Below are 16793 nucleotides of genomic sequence, written 5' to 3'. Positions count from 1 at the left end.
CAACTCCTTTGAAACAGCAAGCACCCTGTGCAGGGAAACAGGGACTCAAATGACATTGACAGTATGCAACAGAGGACGTACAATCTTTCTGTCATGCTGTACATCTCCTTAAAATGTGTAGGATCTGTGGTCTGCCCCATATGAAAACACGGTGAGATTTGTGTGTGGTTTTGTGTCCTGTTTTCACCTAGTCATGACCATGGAGCAGAAAGAAAGAAAGGAGTACGTCCAGACTAGAGCTTCCTTTTCTCCAGTAGGTTGCCAGAGTTTCCCCTGACTGAGGAAAAGCAAATGTTCACAAACAAGCCTGATTAATTAGTTTTGACTGTTGCCAGTTAAGGAGCTGTAAGTCAAATAGCTTCTAAGCAGCTACATAACACTCACAATCCACACAGATCTCAGAGCACAAATGATATCAAAAAGGGTTCAATTTCCAGATCTAGGCAAGCCCAGTTTTTTTGCAAAGAGCAGCCCATCTCTGCTAGCCCTCTTTATCACATCCACAGACAGTAGAAATAACACATCTGATTGTGATGAACCCCCTCCAAGGACTTCTGCATGTCTTAAATGCCTAGTAGAAAAGACTGGATTTTCATTTCTTTCATGATGTGTCATTCTTCATAGTCACTGACCTTCCTTTATAAGGGAAACTGCTACTGCGACAGAAACATTTCTTGGGGGGGCTTCAAATATTCTCCATCATCCACCACAGCAGGTAATGGAGCAGCTCATTTTGTTAAACAGTTGTCAAGAGTTTCTTCCCTAAAACAATGGTCAGCTCCAGCTAACTAGTCCATTTACGTGTGTACCTGCTGAGAAGTTGGCACATTGCAGCATCCGACACCTTAACCTGCCTCAAGAGTTATTGCTCTTTCCTGCATGAAACCACGCAGCGTCACACAACAATCTGATTCTGTGAGCAGGGCATTACCAGGTGGAAATCCCTCACAACCCACAGTCACAGGGCTATGCCCCTTCTATCCCCCCTACATGTAAACATCTCTCACCCAATTTGCTCCTACCTTGTGCTACCTACTAACAGAAGCGTTCCCATCCATCTACACCACTCCTACAGTTCTTTTACTTCCTTCAGTTGGGTCTGGGAGAATTCAAAGCATGAAATAGATGTGTGGAAAGAAAAGGAAAAGCTTTCAATAAAATTATTTCCTATGCGAGTGTCAGGGTCTGTCCCTAATCCGCATCAAGGTAGCCAAGCAGAAAGGACACGACTAGAAAGGCTGGGAAACATGGCTGACCAGAAATGCTATTTCAGTAGATGTCATCAGAAGGCTAGCAGATAACCTCAGAAAGCTGAAAATAACTGCCCTGCCGGCCAGCCGCTTGGGGTGCACGGGAGAGAGGCAGCGCAAGGCCTTGGGGAGCTCCGGGCCACACAGTGCTGGGGCTCACACTGGGGAAGTTGGCCTAATTAGGGAACAAAAGTTCAGCTGCATTTTTGAGATTCCTCCTGGAGAATCTGGCCAACTTCCAGCTGAGCGGTCCCCGGGAACAGGCTCGGAGTCCAGCATTTCTACAAGCAACCAGAAGACCACTGGAAAAAAAAATGAAAAAGAAAAGACGCAATCCCTATAAAAAGTAAGCAGGTAAAAAAGCCAGTGCTTCCTTGGATGCCGGTTCCCATCAGTGGAGGGTGTTTATTAACAGAATCCAAACAGAGGACAGAGACTCTTGGACACGGAGGGACAAATTCAGCCGAGCCCAGGACACACACACGCAAAAATGGCATTCAAAACGTGCACCAGCTACAGGAAAATCTGCCTCAGAGAGCCCTCCCAGGTTCCCAGAAAGGCCTGTCACTTCAAGAGCTACCTACTGCCAGTCCACCCCACTCCCAATTGCATGCCTAAGAAGGCAAACCCTGGCAACAAACCATACAGAGAAAGTAGCTATTCCCTGGTGAGAGCTGTTCTACAAGCTGAAGAACACAAGAGAGAACAGGATGCTAGAGAAAACACAGTGAGACCGCAACGTCTTTGGGATGTGAACTATTTGTCCACCATTCCCTAGATCTTACTGCCACACAAGCTATAGACCCCAAAAGAGACTGTGTTACTATTATACACGTCCTTTTAGGTCTTCTTAGGTAACGAACTCTCTAACTAGAGTGGCTGGACAGTGCCTATTTTTGCCTAAATAATGTTCCCCAGTGAACACACAGCTGAGTGCATCCAGTGTCGGGCTCCTCCGTCCCACGTCTCCGAGCCATAGGCAGGAAACGTGGGGAAGATCACCTGGGGAGCGGCTGCTAGGCAGATTGAGACCAGACCAGACAAAGCAATGAGAGTTTGGAGCTGGGTGCCAACCACTGTGCGAGGGTAAGAACTGGGTCAGGAAAATACCGCTCTGATTAAAGGCCCTGATCATACAGAGCCCAAGGCCATGTCTACACCACAGGTGCAGACACACCTGCAGGCAGGATCCCTGTGAGTCAGCTCGAGTCTGGAAAGGCTCTGGCTTGAGTTGCTTCTGGTAACCACGCTTGTACCACCCCGCAGCACTGCCCAGCTGGTGCAGGTTGCTTCTCACCGGGGGATCCGTGTCATCTACCCTGTGTTTTACAATGCAAACACACAAACCTCGCCAAATAAGCCCACCACTGGCTTCACATTTCAGGGACTTAAACATCTGATGACTGTTCTTCCAACAACCACTCATTGAAAGCATTTGCTCCTGACATGTCTTCTTAACCTAAAAAGCAACCACTGGGACCTAGAGCTACAGAAGGACTTCACTGCCCCTCTGCAAAGGTCAGATCCTCAAATTCTCTTTGCAATTGTCGCTTTAAAGCATGTCATCGCTCAAACTTTGAGTGATAAAGAGGCATAGATGTCAGCATCCACCTAGTTACGGGGCAGAAATCAGGTGTTCTGCCTGCTATAGCCCATGAAACACCTCAAGGCTACCTGTGGCATGCCTGCCAAAACAGAACTACAGAGCAAAGTTCCAGCTGGATTCACTAGGACTAAACCAGATGTCTTCCTGCTCAAATGTTGCTACCTTGAGATAAGAAAGTCCTTCCCTGCGGACCAAAACTTCTTTCAGTTCCCTTCTGCAAAGCAGAGCAGCTTCAAGAGAAGGGACTGAGAGCCTTCTCAGACCAGAACAGCTCACAGGTTTGTCATTAGACGTAATATTCTCTAGGGAAGTGGGAAACATGACTTGATACATCTGTCAGGAGGAGAAAGAGGGGAATAAAATCAGTATCTTCCAGCCTGGAAAGGAGATGGTGTGTTTGATCTTTGAGTTTATGCATAAAACATGTGGCTTCAGTGTCAAAATCAACACCTCCATCCCTGGTGCTCCCTGAGGAAAAAGGTCCTGCTCCACTGCTGATGGCTACAAAGCTCCAGGATGGGGACCAGGATCCCTCCTTGCTAGTGCAAGGCCTTGCTCTCCTACAGCTCTCACAGAGATGCCATGACTCCGCAGAAGAGCAGGGTTTCAGCCACACTGCAGTCCCCAGTCACTCTTTACCACCTTAACAGATCCATGGTCCCATCCTGATAGTCTACATACCACACAGTTTGGGGACCTAAACGGGATAAAATAGTGGATTTTGCTGTTAGGGTAAGGGATCTAAATCCCTCCGTGGATCTGTGTTTAGGGAATCCCCACTGTTTTCCTGCACCAAGTTCTATCCCTCCTTTCAGGCAGGAGCTAAAGTAAACTGGAGAAAGGACTTCTCCAAGGCCCCAGAGCAAATCTGTGGCAAAGCCAGGAAGAGAACCCAGCAAAAATCTTGGCTCCCAGCCACGTTCATACTCCTCCTGCTTATTCTGCCTCTGCAAATTAACTGAGATATTAGGATACACCCTTTATTATACCATTGATCAGCCTTACAGCCTTTGGAAGGTGCAGCCAAATGAGTGATTCAGCTGGCAAAAATTCAGATGCAAGATGAGTGGTTTGCCAGGGGATGCAAAATGAGTCTCAGAGCAGGCAGATGGCTGGAGGGCAGGACTTCAGCAGGTACGTTCACATCAACAGCACAGATGGGGCTGCGTGCTACTATTCGGGCAGCCACAAACTATCTTCACAGCAGCAAGAGGAAAGGGACCAAATCCAGGAAGAGTTCAGATTGTAACACTCAGCACAGCCCAAAGGGAGTTCAGAAAAGGGTTGCATGAGCCATCAGGGGGACAGAGGGGCCAACCTCGGACAGATGATTCAAGAAGCCAAGTATTTCAGCTTGGCCAGGCAATGACTAAGGGAGGGATATACTGCAACTAAACAAGTTTTGGATCACACTTTTTATTATAAAGTTCCACTAATAGTTGGTTCGGAAGGGGCTCGCGATACAATTAATAGAAGTTAGGAAGCATTTTAAAGTCATAAGTATTAAAAGTTACAAGTCAGATTTCTGAGTGCTCCATTAACCATTTTGTTACCCTTCACAGGCATGTACAAGTGGAAAAATACTTTCAAGGGTGACTGTGCTGCTTAAGAGCATAAGCCTGAATAAAGGGTGCAGGAATTATTCTGACAGGAGGGGTTTCAAAGAGGAGATCACTTCATACCAAGGAAAATCTCCTTCCCAGGGACCATTGCACAACACCTGCGAAGCAACAACAATTGCTTATGTAGAAGTCACATCAGTTTAATTGTTTTGAAGAAATTCAGCAGCCAGGAGCAAGAAGACACCTGCAGCATGTGACCAGCCACCACTCAGTACAGCAGACTTTGGGAATCAATGAATTAGGACAAGGCAAGGAGATGGAATTAGTTCCAATGAAATGACTGTAAGGACTGGTTACAGTGAGGTAAAAAAATAAAAAAGAAGGCTTAGGTTAAAATTAGGAAAAAAATGAGGAAAAAAATCTATTGGGTGACCAGTCCCCAAAACTAGACCCATCCGCAAGAGGTCTGTTTGTCTGATAAATGAAAAAGTGCTCTAGATATAGTTGTGAACCATCCATCTCTGATTAATAAACTCAGTGGATCTTTCTTACAGTATCATCTCTGGCACTACCGAGAGAAAACTGAGCATATCTGAATAGTCTTAACTCCTTGTGATAAGTATACCCCACCAAGGCCAGAAATAATGAGATGGTCAATACAGGTTTCTTTTCTGGGCTTTAAACTTCACAAATGGACCTAGTACACTACCACTACAGGGCTGGTGCTTCAGCAGAACGAATCAGTGTGTGGGAAAGGATGCTTTAACAATCTAACATATAAAGAGAGCTACTCTAGCCAGGAAAAGTCAGCAACACCAATTCCATCCCTCAGAAGAGTGGAAGACTATTAGCACAGAGACTTTAACAGAAACAGGCACTAGTTCGTAGTTTGTTCTGAACAGCACCACCTTGTCTCCTAATGCCAAATGAATGCCGAGATGTATTTTAGCTTTGCTGCATGACGAGAAAGGATAAGTGTATTCCTTTCCTCTGTGTAGCGGGAGGTAGTAAGAAGCACTATGCCATCCCATTAACCACAGGTATAAGCATTCCAGAGCAGGTACAGTAAAGAGGAAGGGCTCACAGGAAATAGCCAAGCACACATCCCTATTACTACCAGCTGGCCTTCTCGTCTGGGGCACCAGCAGGACTCCATAATCCCTTAAGACAAGTTTTCATGTTATGGGAGCGAGCTAAACATAGTGGACAGGGCATCTAGGTAGGCTCAGATAGGTTCTGTACTTCATTAGCTAATTGTTGCCCTGACTTTTAAATGAAAATAGAACATCTTTCCAGTGGCCACGTGTAGGTCTGTGACCTCAGTACAAGATGCAGCAGCTGATAACAGCAGCTGTTAGAAAGATAATTAAAAACAAAAACAACAACAACAAAACTGTCAATAATAGCAACAGAGGATGCAAGAGAGGTACTGCATCTCAGGCATGATTTTTTCTTATTCTCCAGTGCTAGAGTCCCCTCCTCAGGTAGTCTCCAGACACATGGATAGGTTGGTCCTACTAGTCCCCTTCAGAGGAGCCAGCATCTATCTAGAAAGCCTCTAGTCTTACATGGTCAAGCTTTTCCTCAGAGTCTTCATCCTAGAAGGATAAGGAGGGAAAAAGAGAGAAAGAAGTTAAAAGGAAAAGCTACAGAACTCTACGTAAAATAGCGTGGAAGATCGATGTGAACGGCTGTCCCACAGCACACACTTTGCAACCTTCATCGCTTGAACGAAGTACAAAGTTGATCCCATTGTTGTAAGATTTTATATCCACAGTCATCTATGCGTATACAAACTGTAATACTACAAAGCATGCCTGTTTGACTGCAGAGGCAGGAAAGTCTGCCAGCAGTCATATCCTTGAAAGGAATACTAAAAGAAAAAAAAAAACACACAACTACAAATGAAAGTGAGAGGAGAATAAACTTAGTTCTAGTAGCATGAGAAAACCCAGATTTTTCAGTCACATAGGATGCTAGAAAGGTTTGAATGGACAGACACTGCAACCGTGCCAGAGCCCACAAAGGATGCCAGACCAGTCATGCTGGGGGTTATACTCCATAGCAGCTTCCACCTCTATTTTCAGGAGCCACTGTTTCTCAGACCAAATTCAGATCCTCCACTGGGAGCAGGAGCTGCAGCCGTTCACATAAGTTAGCCTTAGCTGACGATAGTGTTGTGTAAGTGCACGAACTTCAGTTAACCCCATTGTATAAGGGAGCAGCTTAGTTATGGGGCAGATGAGTAACTGCAGTAAAGCAGCCTCTTAATCACTGCGAAACTTGTGAGCTGGTTGAGAACCTTCTGATGAGCAGACTGCCAGAACCAGCAGCAGCAACAACCACTTGTTAGGCACCAAATACAAGGAGGAGGCAATTAAGAATCTGGTAATCTCTATACAGTCCTAGAATAACAGCATTCACATCATTCAGGGAGAGACTATAATGTATCCCACAACCCTGCACCAGAACTAAGCACAGCATGGCTGGAACCACTATGCTAACCTACCTTTCTTCCGGACTGCATCTTCTCTCCTCTGGAACAGGGAAGTCATGTAATTTACAAATTCCTTGTATCTCTGATTAAAGTGTTTTGGTATTTGAGTTCACCGGTCTCTGTGCTGTCATTTGGCCTTATGGTCTTACTGTGGCAAGAACAGAGGGAGGCTACATGCAGGTTAGGGCAGCAGGGGTACAGAAGTGTCCGTATCAGTGAGCAGTGTAAATGAAATCGGATTCACCTAACTGGTAAAATCTGTCAGAACTGTGTATCTATCAACCAGGGGCCCCTTGTTCTCCCACCTGAGAGCAAAAAGGCTTCTGAAGGACCCAACATGACCTAAACTTCTCTGGGTGGACAGAACCCAGGCAGTACAGGACTCACAGTCGCACTGAAGGAAATCCAGCTGGACAACACGTGTTGAAAAAGCATTTAAATAAAAGCATTTAAATAACCTCCTCTTTGAGCAATCTTCCATCTGGATTTCACCCTCAGCAACTGCTTTGTAGTTGTTTGTTCACTTGGGTTAGATAACCAGAGTACTGTTTAAATGCAGCTTGGATGTCAGCCTCAGGAACGTGGCCAGAAGTCACTACCATGAGTGTCTGTAAGCTGGGTGGTAGAAATCCAAATAGCTGCTCTGCAAAAGTTACCTGCGGGAACATCCTTCCAACGTCCAGTGGAATCACCTCGAGCTTTTGTCTGTCTGCACGAACCTTGCCTATATTTTTGCAGCACAGAAATAATCATTTTTAATTACCACCCATGGACCAGAACTGTATAAGCAGGCTTATAGATATTAGGTAGGACAACAAGCGAAGAACATACTTTCAGAAGTGAGAGCACAGAGACTTTCCGCAGGCCTTGGTGAAACATGTGGAAGAAGCCCATCAGGGATCTTAAATGATTTTGAACAAACCATGACATTAAGTGAAAGAGACCCTCTCCTACCTGTATGGAGATATTCTCAGCATAGCCTGGAAAACCCTCATCCTTTAGGCTGATACACTGCCTGTTAAAAGCAGAGGATCTACAAAGTGCTGCCAGAGGGACATCAACAACACCATATTGAATTCATAAGAGGCAGAAACCCAACGAAGTCTTGGACAAAGTCCCAAGAGAATCCCGTCACTGTAGGATAAAAAGAAAACTGACTGGAAGCAGAATAACATGAAAATCTTTTTGCATACTAATTTCTTATGGAACAACAAATAGTTCACTCTTGCTGAGAGGAGACACAGAAAAGGAAAAAAATGCTGATATATTTAAATGAATGGGTTTTCCACTCAGCTTTCCAAATTAATCCCATCAAGAGCTCCAAACCTGGCTGAACAACTTCTTTTGGTGGATGTCATCAAGCCAGCATCCAGGCTGTTGGACATAGCAATGCTAGAGCCAGGAAAAAGGTTTGACTTTTATTCTAGACAAGCGTCCAGAAGTCCTGGTAGAATGCGAGAGCAAAGATCTTCAATAGATCTCATTATGTGATCTGCCCCTCCCATTATACAAATAACATGGCCAGCTTGAGTCTGTCTGATTTTGTCAGAAACCTGATAGCATCAAGATGAGTGAAAAGTAACACAGCAAGCCAAGGGATGGGAAAGGCCTCCCAATGGAAAAATTGGCTATATTACCCCTCTGAAAATGAATGTTTGAAATGCAGAGTTCTGGCATGCTGCTAGCAGATTTATCTCTAGGAATTCCCATTTACGGCATATTCCCCAGGGTGCCTGAGAAGTGCCTGCTAATTTGCCAAGGAGCTCTAAAGGCCAGGAACACGCACAGCCATTGTTGCAGGAGGATGCTGACTGCACCAATTACAGCAAATAATCATGTTCCTTCTTGCCTCTTGAAATAATACATAGCTGCAATGTTGTTTGTTAGTACTTGTACTTCTGAAAAGGCAGGAATGCTGTGTGTGTCAATGGCAGGCTACGAGCTTTTTGACATTGAGCTCTTTGAGGAGCCAGAGGTCTGAATTTGAAGGTAATGCAGATGCTTTCACACAGGAATGGGAATTATCAAATAGAGATATGGGCAGAGGAACCACAGAGACACCCCTAGAGTTAAGGAATTTATTGTGGGTGAACACCATATGTATACAACAGACACTCAAAAGACACTAAAATACTACATTTTTATAGAGCTTGAGGGACATATAGCCTGCTACAAGGCACAAGAGATTGCAGCTGTGCCCTAGGAAAAAATTTTTCACAACACAATTGTGAAAGAAGACAGACAGGTGATGAGATGTACCATTGTTTGGGGTCTCTTTTGGAAGACAGAGTCCAGGTCAACAAGAAATCAGCAGTAATCTGATAAGATCTACGCTCCAAGTCAGAAGATTTGCATATTGACTTGAAAACAAAGATCTTCTTAATTATGTTAAATGAGTTGTTCACACCTCAAAGTGATTTCCTTGTAATAAGCCCAAATGTTGAAATGCAGATAGACGGACGGGTACTTTCTGCTTCCTTCAAGCAAGCTGCTCTGACTGGAAAACACATCCAGGATGGTTCTTACTGTCAAGAAAAGACCATAACGTTTAGACAAATGAGATGTTCATATGAAAAGCTTGAGCTAAGCGGAAGCTGAGCGGATTGACATGGAAATATAAAAAAATAAGAAGTCAAGATGAATCTTAAAATAGTTTTAAAACCTTGAGGAACTACCAAGAACTGAATCACTATCCTGAATGTGAAACTGCCCATGAAGGTGTCAATAGGCAAAGGTTTAGGACAAATCTCTTTGTCTTCAAAATCACTAATAGGAATAAAACCTCGTGTGATGAAATTAATTACTGGCCACTATGGCCAGTTCTAGTAAAAAGTATGTTTTTTGCTTAGTTATTTTGAGTTTCTTTGGGGAAGGTTCCTTGAAAGGGTTTCAGGATGACCAGATGGTTGCATGAGACATCCATTGTAATGGCTGACCCCACCATGGAGGCAAGCCAAGGCCAAGCTTCCAGAAAAGTAAAAGGTGGCTGCCAACCCATGGTGAAGGAAAATGCAAGCTTAGATCTATTAAATGCTCATTTTGGTATCAAATATGACCGTGTATGAAAGGCCTCCAATTCTGAAGCAAAGGAAAAGGCTGAGGCTTATACATAGTAGATTTTGTCTCTTCTCCGGTAGCTCCAAGGTTTCCAGTTAACAGCAACACTTAGCAACAAAGAACTGTCTGAAGGGAGAATATTGACACAAACATTTCTTCCTGGTGGTTAAGATCCAGTAATAACATATTTGAATCGTTTAAGGCGTGGAAGGCCTCACCCTTCTGCTGCTGAAAAGCTCACTGCCTTCAGTCAGAAGATTCTAACTATTTCTTAGTCCCCTCCAGGGATGCCCAAGGACTGGAACCTTTATGATCTCTTCACAGCTATTAGGATGGCTGTGATGTGAGACGCACCAAGTACAACTGCAGTAAGGTACAGTCAGTCAGTTCCCCTACAACACGCCTTGGTCGCTTTCTAACCAGGGAATTGGTCCATAAATGAGGATGGGCAGTTCCAGCAGAGAACAATCTGACAGTGAGCCGCCTTCATCTGGAGGTTAACCAAGGTTAACACCCACGTGCAGCACCGGCTGTTTTTTTCAAGGCTTTCTTTACCTATGGGCCCCACTGTTAATTTGATTGCTTAAATTACAAAATTGCTTAAATTACAAAAGATCCTACTACTGGATGTGGATAAAGAGCTCCATTTGCTTTGCACAGACCCGGCATTTCCTATCAGGTCTTTCCAGTGCTGCAAGGACAGATGGAAGAAAGCAAAGGCAAAACCATCTGCTGTCAGGGTCCCTGCGTCCCTTGCTTAACAGGAGTTTCACAGGGCTCACTGAAGAGGCACAGAGCCAGCCTGGGGGATCACCTCAGATCTCCTGAACTTCTTCGAAGGTATATTCAACTTCTTACTACGCAGGAGCTAAAATTTTACTATAATTTCTGCTAGTCACATTAAACAGCCAGGATGAGGCTGGGCATCACATCTAGGCAAGTATCAGTTACTCCACTTACTGTAAATGCTCTTCCTCATTCTCTAGTACCCACAACTGTGCCAAAAGGAGTTGGTTTGATTTGCCTGTAGAAAGGGATTTAACCCTAGAGATCAGAGCACTCCATTTTGGCTAATGTGGCAGAGAAGTACTGCTACATCAAAGAGGATGAACTCTGCAGAGTTTAGGTGACCTCTGAGCATGGGCCTTTCGCTCCTTCCAGAAACTCCCTCACAGGATTCCTCCTGAGCTCCTAATATAACCGGGGAAGGAAGAGTGCATAGGTGGGAGGAGATGATTCTCTGTTATGCCTATTAAAAGCGAAAACAGCATACTCTCTCCAGTGGGGAATAAAAAAAAAACCTACATGAGGTGTAATTGTAAGAGGAGCTGTAACAGTGTGTTTTCAACAGCATAGCAGGGACTCCAGGGAAACAACCCCTAGAAACACATTTTGGCACAGGTGACTGGGACACAACTACTCGATGTGAGAGTTTTGTCATGACACGGAGTATCAGAGAAGTAGCCACTCCTAAGACAGACCGTCCCAGGGCTGGGAACACAGAAGCTTCCAGTACAGTTGGTGCCAGGGTAGTCAGCAGGGCAAAGTGGTTTTGCAGTTCAAAGAAACCAAGAACGCAATATGTTGGAGTACACTACTGGTATTGCAAAAAGCTAAGTATTATCTCATATAAATTAATACCACTGTCAACTTGCTGGAAGTCTGATGACCCTTTTATCCATTTGAAGGTGTAAGGGAGAACTGTCTGCATGTCATTTCCTGACAGACAGGTGCTCCTTTCAGCAGGAGATGCCTGTGGGGAGCAACAGAGAGCAAACTTCCCGGATTTCAGGATCCTGCAGCAGTAAGCAAGAGAGTGAATCTAAAGGGTTCAGATCTTATCTTTCTGGGTATTCTGGGATATTGCTTCACCCTCCTGTGAAAGAGGGGTTCTATACAGTCTTCTGTATTTCAAAGAGGTACCGACAGAACAGAACCTGAACAAAAGTCTTTCTCCAGAGCCAAGTGGGAACTGAGTTTGCACATGACTGCCCATGAGACAAAGTCTCATGCTGCGAAGTTGGCTCCTAGCATGACCTTTGTGGCTGTGTGTGGACAAAAGGAAAAGTAATGTTGCTGCACAAACCTGATACTGACCACCAGAAGCTGTACTCTGGCTCTAGCAAAAGCAAAGTCCAAAGGAAAAGCATCTGCTTACCTGTACTCTGCCTCGCTACCATGGATGGTGGCAAAACTGGTAACAAAATGATGACCCTGTTCATATTTGATACCCATGGAAGATATGCATGTATGGGAGGGAGAGGCCCCAAGGCTGCTTGATACAACTCTCCATGGATCTGAGAAACCACAGCCCCAGGGAAGAGCCTGTGTGAAAACCACACATCCTGCGGAAGGCAACACGGGGAAAGGGGCAGGGCAGCCACTTGGGTACTGGCTCTTAGGACAGACTTCAACAGGGAAAGCACCCCGTGAGGGAACAGCTCTCGGCCGGCACGGAGACCCTCCCGGGGCGACAGGACCAGGACCGCAGACGCCTCCGGTTCCCCCGGGAGGACACCCACCTCTCCGGCAGACGCAGAAGAGGAGTTCTTCCTGCCGACATTCTCGTCCTGAAGGAGGTCCTGGCGTGCCCGGCGGCCCATCCTCGGCACCTGCGGCGGAGGGGGAAGCGGGAGGAGCACACGGTTACCGACAGGGACAGCTTCGGGAGCCGGGCACAGGACGAAGGGGCGGCCGCTCCCCTCCCGCGGCCTCTACCGGCCCCGCTCACCCCCGCCCGGCGCGGCGCCGCCGCCCGCTGCCGCTCGGCCTCCATCCGCCGCCGCCGCCGGTGCTTCCGGCAGACGGCCCGCCCCGCCGGCCTCCAACCGGCCTCCAGCCGGCACCGGGCCGCGGCCGGAGCCCCGGAGCCGGGCTCCCTGCCCGGAGTTTCGCTGCCGGGGCGGGGAGGAGGCGGCCCGCGGCTGCCGCTCCTCACAGCCAGGGCCGCTCCTGATTGTACCGTTACCAGCGACAAAGAGCGACAGCGCAACCCTACAGCTCTAAGCCCTGCAGGAATACTTTGTGCTAGAGGCAATGCAACGCGCCCCGTACATACACCTGCTCAGCTTCAGCTGAGGCTCGTGGTCTGGCCGAAGAATTTAAGAAGTCTGAACAAATTGTGACGAATAATTCTCCCCTTTCCCATTCCTCACTGGCATTTTCAAGTAGTCATGCGGTGACCGTGATGATCTAAGGATTAGGTGAAGTAAGATTTGTAGGCAGAGGTAGTAACTTTTTGTTAGATATAACCAGGGAAAAAACATACAAGAATTGTTTCTGTGCCTGAAAGCTTGTCTGTTTTTTCCAGCTGTATCAATTGGTCTAATAAAAGATATTATCTCTCTTTACAAACCTTGACATGTTCAAAGAATTCAATAAGTGAGAGGTTATTTTCCTTTTTTGAAGCCAGGCTGGTTAGGCTCTCTGAAATCATCATCTTCCAGATATTTGGCTCTTCTCTTTTGATTATGGATTCGGGTACCCATCAGGTAGAGTGGGCACTTCTCACCCAGCCCCGTGTTCCACCACACAGGAATATGGCCCTGCACTTCCCATCCACTCCTCTGACGAGCTGTGGCTGTGCAGACACAAGGAGAGGGAAGAGACTGCAGCCCCCGGGGTTGCATTAGCGACTGCAGGATGTCTGAGTACAAGTGTGCCATCACAACCGGCTTCTTGCTCAGAAAATGGCACCCGAAGAGGAGTGTGACTGTATCCACAGCAATATCTGCTTAAGTGGCAGTCCCTGGGCAGTTGTGACCCCAAACTGGTAGCTGGTGGGGTGTTGCTACTGGAGGAAGGGCAGGAACAGTAAAGGGTGCCACCTCGAGCTGACAGATCACAAAACAGCAGGACCCATGGGTCCGCTCATCCTGAATTGTCCCCTCCCAGCCCTCTCCTCGCAATCTCTCCCTGGTCCTCACCCCAGGCACGACCCCACCAGCACATCCCAGCCCTTCCCAGAGACATGGGGTGCTGCCCACTGCAGGGGCACCAGTCTCAGGCTGACTGAAGGAGGTGATGGAAGCAGTCCACACAAGGGAAAGAAAACGCTTGAGCAGTTGCGGAACTGAGCCTTGCCCCAGAACTTTGACTTGTGACTTCAGAAATTCTCCCTGGGAGAGAAGAACAGATATGTTGAAAGAATGAAGCCTAAAATCTGTCCTGCCCTGCTTCTCTCTGTGTTCCCACACAGACACATCCACTCCTCAGAATGGGCTTTGTCACCCACGCTGGTATGTTTTTGCCTGCTTGGGGGAGACAACAGAGGAGAAAGAGTTTTCATCCCTCTTTCTGTGTTGTGGTTAAAATGTATCTTGCTTGCTTTAAACGTCAGTGTCACTCATTCTGAACAGCCTAATTCTCCTCTGTGTTTGATCCTGGACCTAGACCAGCCCCTACTCAACCAAGAAGGAGAAAGAATGAACAGGACAAACTTCTGTTCCTTCTGTGGCTGTCTAAAACTGCCTTCTGCACTTGCTTTTTGTTCAGCTTAGGTCTGTGGTGGCTGGGTTTCTCTTTTCCAGTGTATTCTCAACTCTCACCCTGCCTTACTTGTTCGGTTTTGTCCCCACTATAAATCAAAGTACTGCCACCCCCTCTCCTCTGAACAGCAAGTAAGAACTACGTAAGCATTCCTTTCACATACAAGTTCTCACACCTAAGCATGGACTCCATCCATCTGGTTTCAACCCAAATCCAATCACACAGAATAGGACTAACAGAGTCCCCCGCTAGCACTGTTTGCTGTTGATTACTTCTTGACTGGGCCTATGAATAGAGCTTGTGTCTAGTCCTCCTTCGGCCTAAGAGAAAGCCTGGAGAGTCTGGGAAAGCAATCACGCTTGAGCATTCCCACATGCTTCTGGTCCTAGACCACCTTTAAAGCAAGTGCACACACATGCAGTTAAAGCTAGAGCCGTGGTGGAAAGCTCACATGGTAGCACTACAGTGGGAGAGAACAATGACAACCTTATTCAGAGCAGCTAAAGGTTTTGTCGAGCAGCTCACAGTCAGCTGCAGAATTTATGGGATGTGGGGCACCTCTAGTAGCAAGCAGTGACACAGAGCGCTGCACCTTTCTTCCTCACCCCTCGCATGAGGCAGCCAGCCAGACTCCTGATTTTGGCACAGGACAGTTCACTGTAAATGTTAAGCTCCCACTGGGAAGCAAAGCGCCAAGCAAACGGTAGCTGCCAGACCTGCTCCACCCTAGCACCACCCTAGCAGCTCCAAGCACCTCACTTTGATTTTTTTTGCAATTTTTTCTCCAAGCTCTTGAAAATACGTGCTCCACCTCTAAGGGTTTTTGGTGGAGGAGAAAAACTACAAATATTGTTATTCACAGAGGTTTCTGGGCCAGTACCTCCTAACCATTGTGAAGCTTCAAACACAAGATTCCTCCCTCTGAAAGGAGGCAGGGCCTTTGGTAGAGAGGAAAGGCCCACGCTTTCGCCTGTCTTGATCTCCATGAGAACAGCCGCTGTTCGAGTTACATCAGCCCCAGCTCAGACCGACAAACCCCAGGCAGGGTTGCCAAGTGTGAAATATTTCCTCCAACACTCACGCGCTCGGTAGCCCTGTCAGGCTCTCCCTCAGCCCAGCTGGATTCCAGCACATCCAAGATGTGCAACCTGTTAGCGATTGCTGTTTGCAGCCACCAGCAGCAGTTCCAGCGTGTGTCAGACCATGGAGTTTCTTCTCCTCCTCTTTACAACCTAGACAGAGTAACATGCCGAGCGGGAAGTGAGCAGCCTGATACTGGAACCGGCACCGTTCCCACATCCTTCTCCTGTGCTACTATTCCCAAGCGCTAAGACCCCACTGTCAATTCACAACAGCAAAGTCAGCTCGCAGCCATTAGCAGCAAAATCTCGCATTTTCTGCTATTGAATTTCATCCCATTTTTTCCATCTCAGCCATCAGAATTACCCACCCCCTCCTATAGGACATCCCAGTCCTCCCCTGTATTGACAAAGCCTCCCGACTTTGGACAAGCAGCCAATTTCATTAGCACATTCATTTCAGCATGCCAAAATCATTAATGAAAACTGGGCCCAGGACCAGCCATTGGGGAACTCATTTCATAATCTCTTATAATTCCTGCACTTATCTCCATCTTAACTAATAACTCACCATGTGGCACTGGAGCAAATGGATTACTGCAGTCCAAAGCAATCAGTTCTACCGCATTTAGCAATGTAACGCGTCGGTTAGAGGAGTTCCCAGAGTGGAAAAGGATCCAGAATTCATCTCAGAAGCACCTCATGAGCGTTAGAAACATCCATCCCCATCCCCATCCCGCAGACAGTTAACGGCAGTGCTCAGAATTTGCAGTCTTGGTTTGCCTGAAGTCATCTTAGAGCCACCAGACCTTGTTCCACCTTTGTCTGCACACTCTTCTGAGGAACCATCTTCCCAAACTGCTCTTCGCAAGCAAAGCACACACAAGCTGTGTCCAGCTTGCCCTTCCATCTCCTCTCTGAAGGGTCACACCTGTGTTCCCTGGGGAGCGCTGCTTGCATCCAACGCTCCCAGCTGCCCCGTGGACTTGCACTGCACCTCTTCCACACTCGGTGTCTTCACCGGGAGCTGGCTGTGCTCACCCCACAGCAGGACCCCAGGCATGCCCTGGTGTTTCCAGCCCCGCACCTTCACAACTCACCCCCCAGTTTCTTTGGGAAGGCGGCCAGCGGGCACGAAGCCCCCAGCCCGCCCCAATTCTCCAGGACCCTCTCCAGCCGCCCCCAGCATGTCCGCAGACCAAGGCCCGGCGGGGGGTTCGGGGCACGTCCCACCTCCCGGAGAGGCCCCGTGGA

At 47.2% G+C, this 16793-nt stretch overlaps 1 protein-coding gene across 3 annotated transcripts in view; it reads right to left on the bottom strand.

Annotated features, from left to right (window-relative positions):
* IFT43 (intraflagellar transport 43) overlaps nt 1-13257 on the bottom strand; it is a 48452-nt gene extending 35195 nt beyond the window's left edge. Inside the window, exons 1-3 of one of the 3 annotated variants that reach the window (XM_035539412.2) lie at nt 12704-13257; nt 12495-12584; nt 5987-6016 (exon numbers count right to left, since the gene is read on the bottom strand). In XM_035539412.2, the coding sequence (XP_035395305.1) occupies nt 5987-6016; nt 12495-12584; nt 12704-12748 (165 nt within the window). In that variant the 5' untranslated portion in view covers nt 12749-13257. The remainder of the gene's footprint in view (nt 1-5986; nt 6017-12494; nt 12585-12703) is intronic. The other 2 variants (XM_035539410.2, XM_035539409.2) reach the window with 2 other exon arrangements.
* Between the last annotated feature and the right edge of the window lie 3536 nt (nt 13258-16793).

This window comes from Cygnus atratus, chromosome 5, assembly GCF_013377495.2.
Source record: "Cygnus atratus isolate AKBS03 ecotype Queensland, Australia chromosome 5, CAtr_DNAZoo_HiC_assembly, whole genome shotgun sequence".
In the NCBI taxonomy this organism is placed as follows: domain Eukaryota; kingdom Metazoa; phylum Chordata; class Aves; order Anseriformes; family Anatidae; genus Cygnus; species Cygnus atratus.
Note: the sequence above shows the minus strand (reverse complement) of the source record. Positions and strands in the feature narration are given on the sequence as shown.